The sequence below is a fragment of the Anneissia japonica genome, unplaced genomic scaffold, assembly GCF_011630105.1.
Source record: "Anneissia japonica isolate Jap-2015-1 unplaced genomic scaffold, ASM1163010v1 scaffold2149_len68864_cov123, whole genome shotgun sequence".
NCBI lineage: Eukaryota > Metazoa > Echinodermata > Crinoidea > Comatulida > Comatulidae > Anneissia > Anneissia japonica.
The window spans coordinates 1-8,127 of record NW_022684537.1 but is presented as its reverse complement, the minus strand read 5'-3'; the positions used below and the strand labels follow the sequence as shown (position 1 = coordinate 8,127).

At 34.0% G+C, this 8,127-nt stretch overlaps 1 protein-coding gene across 1 annotated transcript; it reads right to left on the bottom strand.

Moving 5' to 3' along the window:
- Positions 1-3,230: 3,230 nt before the first annotated feature.
- Positions 3,231-6,930, bottom strand: LOC117106117 (hyaluronan and proteoglycan link protein 1-like). The gene is made up of 3 exons (XM_033247465.1): positions 6,913-6,930; positions 6,596-6,620; positions 3,231-5,627 (listed from the first exon to the last, which is right to left on the bottom strand). Exon 3 carries the CDS (start codon positions 5,611-5,613, stop codon positions 4,708-4,710), a length of 906 nt encoding a protein of 301 aa, XP_033103356.1. The 5' UTR covers positions 5,614-5,627; positions 6,596-6,620; positions 6,913-6,930; the 3' UTR covers positions 3,231-4,707.
- Positions 6,931-8,127: the final 1,197 nt, after the last annotated feature.

Genomic DNA, 8,127 nt, shown 5'->3' with positions numbered 1-8,127 from the left:
ACAAACTGTAGCGCATATATAATAATTAAGGAGTACGGTATGCGCCAATCGTATTCAATAACTACTATTGTCGGATTGAAACTAACAGTAAATGTAAAATAACATAGTATAGATCGATTTTATATTGGACCTTAATGGAAATAAACATTTAGGCTTTATTGGGTTATCCTGCGAAATCTCATTACGCTTTCTATTTTGATATTTATTCTCTATTAGGCCTATATTATTTTCTTTCCTTTACCAATGTTTGATGTAAATGTTTGTGCAATGATTTTCCGAATAAACTCAAATACTGTAATATCAATTATATCATATAATTAGTCTATTGTTATTTTAATTTATGATTTCAATTATAATTATGATTATGAAGAAAATGAGGGTGATTATGATGATGATAACTAATTATGAGGATAATGAAAGTGATGATAACTTGTAATCGACTAAGTATGATGTGTCCATGTGTAAGAGGCATACCAATCAGAACGAAAACAGTATCAATCATGAAATTTTACAAATGATTTTCGAAGATTACTTTCGGCCCAGTTCCTTCATATGTTATCATGCCAGTGTAATTGGCGCGACGGTAAAAATTAAACTCTACTTTATGTTGACCAACTTTATAAGTACAGTAATGATTATAAAATGATAAATTATTCAATAGTATTAATGAATACATTATACAATGGCATTATTAGTTACCATTTCAACCACAATAGTCATTTAATAATTATAATAATTTATACCGGTAGGTAAACACAGAGCCATACAAGTTGAACAAGTCGCAATGGGAGGAGACCGAAAGACCAGGAGATGGTTGATTAATTAAAGAAAATGTTGTAGACAAAGGGAAGTGTTCAGAGTTGACAATAAAAAAAATATTCCATGCTTGCATGGTCATATAGTCACGAATTTTATTGGGGAAATAAGTGGCAATTTTTAGGTACGCGATATTATGAGATCTGACAATTTGTAGTTACCCACGATATGACTATCTTGTATGCATATGAAATCCCCTGATTGTTACAATTTAGTTTAACTGCTTGAAAAGTGTTAACATTTAAATAAAGAAAATTGAGCAAACACTTTCGGCTATCAACATTTGTCAAGGTATTGTATAGTACAGTATATTAACTTTATTTATTCAGAAAATACTTCAATTCAATAATAAAATACTGTTCTACCATAAGATCGTGATTGATAAACAGGTAAATATAAAAACATCATAAATAGCAAACACATTTTTGTATACTCAAAAACAAAACCATCAAAAAAGCTAAAATGTATATCAAAGTGCTAAAAATCACAAAAAGTTGTAAAATGGGTGGGGGTAAAATAGTGAAAATATTGTTGGCAAAATTATTATTATTATTATTATTATTATTATTATTATTATTATTATTATTATTATTATTATTATTATTATTATTATTATTATTATTTTTATTATTATTATTACTATTATTATTGTTAATATTATTGTTATCATTATTATTATCATTATTATTATTGTTACTGTTACTATAATTATTACCTCCGCCAACGAATCAAAAAAGCTAAAATGTATATCAAAGTGCTAAAATTCACAAAAAGTTGTAAAATGGGTGGGGGTAAAATAGTGAAAATATTGTTGGCAAAATTATTATTATTTATTATTATTATTATTATTATTATTTTTATTTTTATTATTATTATTACTATTATTATTGTTATTATTATTGTTATCATTATTATTATTGTTACTGTTACTATAATTATTACCTCCGCCAACGAAGTTGGCAGGAGGTTATGTTTTTGCCTGTTTATCTATTTAGTTATTTATTTGTCTACCGGCATATTTGTTGTAAACAACCTACAGCCCATAGTTCTTATAAGAAATTATATCAAACTCGGCCACAATGTTTCTTTACCCAAGATCTACAGATGATTAAATTTGGAAGGGTCAGGGTCAAAAGTCAAGGTCACAATAAAAAAAATATTTTTTTTATTTATTTGTCTACATCCCATAGTTTTAATCACAATATTCCATGACCAAAGCTCTCAAAGTATTGGAATATTGAAGGGTAAGGGTTAAAGGTCAAGGTCACAATGAACAAAAAAATAAGATTTTTTGAAACATCAGAAATGTGTCAAACTTGGCCACAATGTTCCTGTTTGTTTATGTAGGTAATAAAAGCAAACTATAAAAAATGTATAATTCTGTATTATGATAATGTCCAGTGTTTTTATTTATTTTTATTCTGTGCAATTTTGATGTTATTTATATATTGCATTTGAAATAAATAATTTTTTTTATAATACATTTATGTATAATTTGCTATCTGCAATGTCTAATTTTAATCAACTCTTTGCAATTTTGGTATATTTATTAATTGTAGTTAAAAAAAAAAACACTTAAAACTTACGTGAAAGTTAACGTAGCGTCACTGTGTGGTCGGACGATTTCCACCAATGTTTAATAATTGAATAATATTGCTGTTTTGCTTTTTCGCCTGTTTGCCTCTTTTGTATTGTCTTGTTAAATAATGAATGAATAAAAAACAATAAAAAACTTTAAACTTGTGTTTGCCGTATAGACGTGTGTGTGCTTATACGGGCTGCCGGTAAAGTGTAAACAAACATATTACCATTAATTTCGAACTGATATATGTGGAAACAGTTTGGTGTAGTGGTTAGAAAAGTGTTTTCCAATCCCCCCTGGATACGTGCCTGCCTATGTTCTCTGCATACGTAGATTGGGCCATGAATTGCGTTCCAGAATCTACTTGGCGAGGTGAACTTAACGTTCTGGCATGCGCAGATGACTTTTAGTGACGTCATTACGTTCTACGTCCTACCGTCGTCGTGCAATCGAAAGCTCCCTAATGAAGCACGATTCAACCTCGAGCGATGTACCTCACTTACCCATATTTTTTTGCTAGCTAGCACCCCCCCCACTTAACATTCTAGCTCTCTCCCACATAACATTCGCTCCCTTTACCAGGCACCCGCCCCGCAATTCCAATATTCTTAGATGAAGAAAGAAAATAGGCCTAATTACAGTACTCGCGCGAATAAGCGCCCGGGCGCTTAAAATATTTATTTTGAACTTTCTGATGGGCGCTTATTCAAACGGGGCGCTTATTTAAACGGGGCGCTTATGAAAACAGAGTGGAAATTGTGGGGGCGCTTATGGAAATAGATGAAAATCGAGGGGTTCTTGTGGGAAGCTATTAAATTCAAGAGGCACTTTTTCAATGAAAAGGACATTACGAATGGTGGTTAGGCGGAAAAGATAATCGTCCAGAGAACATGGCTCATGAATATTTACATAACAGCAAAATAGCAGATGCAATTAGTGGTGGGTAGTGGTCTATAGCTTGTTGGCCATTGTGCAGAATGGCAGGATCATATTTTTTCTTGAAAACTCAGATGAAAATGTGCTAAAGGTCGGAAAAAGAAAAAGAGGTGTAGGACGAGGCATAGGCAAATGTAGAAATAGTAAAGTTGGAAATAATATACTGCCTGTCCATGGATCGGAGCTCTCATCTGAAAGAGAAATATACTCATTTTAATATTCACCTAAGAAGAATGTGTTTCCACTCTGCAGCTCCAATCATGCCAACAACCACAGTCCCAGAATTTAATGGATTATTGGCTTGCTAAAAAGAAAATCTTATGATATCATTGAAGGATCGCTTATTCAAATTAGAGGGGTAGCTTATTCAAACGGGGCGCTTAGGGAAATGTTCACGTTATTCGCGCTTATTCGAGAAGGGCGCTTATTCAAACGGGGCGCTTATTCGCGCGAGTACGGGTAGGTCTAATACAAATGACAAAATGGCATACAAATTGAATAAACATAGGCCGATATAGGCCTAAATCTAATACTGTAGAGCAGCGTTCCGCAAACTTTTTACTTCACGCCTATGGCCATCGGTTATCAAGAAATGTGTGGTGTTGTATACTGTAGTGATCTTTCTAGGACAGGTCTTATATTTATTTTTGTCTTTAGCTCATGATTCATCCCGTCATTCCTTCATACCGGATTTACTCGATCTTACAGGGTTAATAGGCCTACTAGACGATAACATAGTGTCTAGGATCCCGAGGGGGCATAGACACAAAAACCGTTTATAACTCAAATAGCACGTATCATCTGGCACTTTATCAGCGTGTGCAAGCGACGCATTCGCTGTAACAATGAAGCGGCTTTATTAAAAACTATTTTCTTCATGATGAAACGGTCTCAATGTTTTTTTGTTTTTTTTTTAATTTCCAGGCTTCGCGGCCCTCCAATTATGTTTCGTGGCCCAAATTTGGGCCGCGGACAATAGTTTGCGGAACGTCTCTGTAGAGTACTGCACTAAATAAAGCTATATTAATACAACGTATGACAATGCATCACTGCAAATTAAAAAATAGTTCACATTAGGCCTACTTAATTCTTTTAAAATTAATAATTCTTCTGTTTCCTGTTAAGACTTAATTTAAAATCGGTCTCGATTAATCAAATTTGATACATTCCATCGAGAATGACAATCATGATAACCTATGCAATAAAACTAAAGATACATTTCTTTTATTATGGGCCTAAAATACGAATACTGTCGGTATTTTTTCAATCAGTGACCGTAAGCCTACACCCAGCGAGCTTTTACATGACTTATCAGAACATACGATAGGTGAAACAAAGCTGCATAGGGATTATCCAAATAATAATTGAATTTTTTACGGCATATAACAAAAAACTGAATAAGACTCGTTCTTATCATGGACACCATAACCGCCTTGAACTCCAGATGACCAACCGCATCCATTTCTGGGTTGTGTTGTAGGGAAAATTACTTCTCCACTTTCGACCCAGCTATAACGGCAGCAGTCATATCCTAATTGCCAGGCGTATTGTACTTCAGCTCTCGTTGCCATTCTACCGCCGCGACTCTTGCACAAACTATCAGCATCGTAGTAGTTTAAAGAATATACCCTTTCCCCATCTCCATTCATGACACGATGAGGAGGGAAAGGGTCAATGTATGTTAAAGTCTGGTTTGCTAAAGGAACGAAGCAAAATGCTGGATATTCGTTCGTCAGTGGCTCGAAGCGAATAGTATTACCTGTCGGAAAAAGCCAAAAGTCAGGAGGCATATGTTCATTACATGGATCCCCTGCCAACATCTCTGAGAGCCATCCCTTCACGCAAAGACCAACTCCTAGTGACAGACTATTATTATAAACGTCAAGAGGTGTTGCAAGATGACCACTGAATTTAGTACGGCAGCATATTTCAGCATCTTCTGCATTCAACTTCTTCGAGTTACTATCCGTCAGTCGAATGATCCGTTGGGTTTTTGGTAAATAGTCGAATGTATCTGCTGGAAGATAATACTCCTTGTGACAATAAACCCCACTCTGATATGTTTTACAAGGAAACACATTGCTACGGTGTTCAGGCGGTCTTAATGTGCATGTGCCCGTTATTTCCGTGAACGCAATCTCTCCACTGATAAGCCAGCCCTCTTTACAGTTCTCGAGACTTGGTTGAAACGCGTCGTGCAACTGCTCGTAAGAAGCAATGGATCCTAAATGGTTACTGCATGATTCGACTGCATCTGCATAATCATCTTCACGTGCCATAAAATAAACGCCATCTGAATTTTAATGACAATTGTTTAAAGATATAAAAACATTTTTTTGCATTTACATATTGTAACAATGCATATTTCAAATAAGCTGTTAACACGCCTGAGTAAAATAGGCCTAATATCAAAATACAAAATTTAAAGTGATTGAATGATAGTTATGTGAACCGATGTGTTGGTTTACACAAGAGCAATTGACAAGAAAAGAGATATTTGTATGACTTTTCATAATGCACAGTAAAGAACATAAAGAGATAAAAACAGTTTTTGCATTTACATATTGTAACAATGCAAATATTTCAAATAAGCTGTTAACAATCCTAAGTAAAATAGGCTTAATATCAAAATATAAAATTTAAAGTGATTGAATGATATTTATGTGAATCGATGTGTCGGTTTAAACAAGGGCAATTGACAAGAAAAGAGATATTTGTATGACTTTTCATAATGCACAGTAAAGAACCAGTTACCGTAACTCATCATTTGGGATGTAACGGGGTTCTTTATTATCGCTTCAATATCCATAAACATCGGGGAAACAGGGATGAATACTATGATTTGCCTTTGCACAGTCCAGGCCTATAGGCAGAAGAGCGGATCGTACGACGGTCATACGCATACAATTGTACTCTCAGATTTAAATTTGCAACATTTTTTCTCCATAAAAAATATTTCAAAATGCTCATTCCACTACAAAACAGTCATAAACAGCTAATCTTAACTAGCTGAATTATAATTAGTTTTCACACATAACGTGAAGTATTTAAAAATAATTAACAGCTGCCGCACCAACAATGTGGTAGAATGCAAATCAAAATTGTTCTAATGTAAAAGTAAACATCTTCATTAATGGTAGAACCAACCTGTAAGACATCTTCTGGTATAATGAGAAACTTATTTATAATTACTCTATTATAAATACTTTAATAGCATTGATTTTTTTAAATCATAATTTATAGTAAAAATAAGTAACTTACGTTCTTTGAAATCTCTATTGATAACCTGCAATGACAAATTATATATAATATATAATATATATATATATAGGCCTATATATACATAATATATTATCATTAAGAATACTATTATTTGCTTCTCAATTCTATAGGCCTAATACATAACATACACAAATGCGCAGGTTCTATTTCTCACTGCTACCTTGCCGTATAACAGTTGAGATATTCTCTTCTAAATTAAGCACATACAATAGGCGAGCCGGTTGGCCGAGCGGTTAAGACAGGGGAACCGTGACATACAGCCATAATATCGGCGTTGGTTCGAACGGCACGCTCACCTATGGTTCCGGTGGTGGAACAAGTCTTCTCGGATAAGTACTTTAAACCCAGTGTACACAATTGGCTCATGTGCACTTTAAAGAACCCAGTACGGTACCGTACATCATTCGAGATCAGTAGGGGGTTACCCCGGTGTACTGATCCATTTCCAGTCCCCGTCCGGTCGCAGAAGGAGCGTTTACGTCGCGGCCCATGTCAGGTATCCATCCTACCTGCAAATCCTTCTACCACACTACGTAAGCAAGATGATACACACTAGCTACGTAGTGACTCGATAAGAAGAAGCGCATACAAAATTTAGGCAGGTCCTAAACTAATAGGAAAACGTCATACAAGTAGAAAAAGAACATCAGAACAAAAGCAATGCCTTATCAGCTAACGCAGAAAAAGCCAATAATGGTAATGATATTGGTAATGGTATTGAAGAATTATTAAAATAAAAAATATTGTTCTATTTTTAGTTTCACTATTTCTATCATTTTATACAAAGGCAATTGTCAATAATCAACATTGTTGATGAGGGTATTTTACATTATGCGCTATATAAATTGACAATTATTAATTTGTTGCACGACCTTCTGATAGCAGCAGTCGATACCACCAAAACGCGTCATTATTAGATGAAGCTCGTGCAATACATAATGCGTAAGTATAGTCAATAATAATATTCAGAATTACCTACATTTTATATTTAAGTTATTTATACTTATTTATTACTTTCTTATATCTTTCTTTTAATCTAATGATATGCCTTTAATTTACCGATTTTAAGCGTGCGTCATGGTCCGATTTTGGTAAAAAATGAATGTCTGTTTTAAATTTTATGTTTTAAACGTTAATTTCGGAAGTGTTATTTCTCAAATGTGTACTTAAAAGAAAGGAAGACCTTAAAAAATGCCTACCCGTTTTTGTTTTGTTTTTTCTGCAAAATTCCGTTCGGTTGCGGAGGGCACATAATTTTGTTTGGCGTAATTATTTGTACGACTTAACTTGGAACCTTAGTGTAAAATGCTTTGTAAGTTATGAGTAAACTTATAAATGAGCCGTTTCTACAGCCGGTGTGGTCATAGAGAATAAGTGTGATATGTGTGTATGGTGTTATTGTTATCATGCATTTGACGGTAATTTTACGTTTAACCATGTGCAGAGATAGGAAAGCGTGATAGAAGAAGAAAGAGGCAAAAGGTTTTTTTTTTTGTTTTTTTCCCCCGATG

Coding starts and splice junctions, on each gene's coding strand:
- LOC117106117 (XM_033247465.1), bottom strand. CDS start 5,613: ATGGCACGTGAAGATGATTATGCAGATGCAGTCGAATCATGCAGTAAC.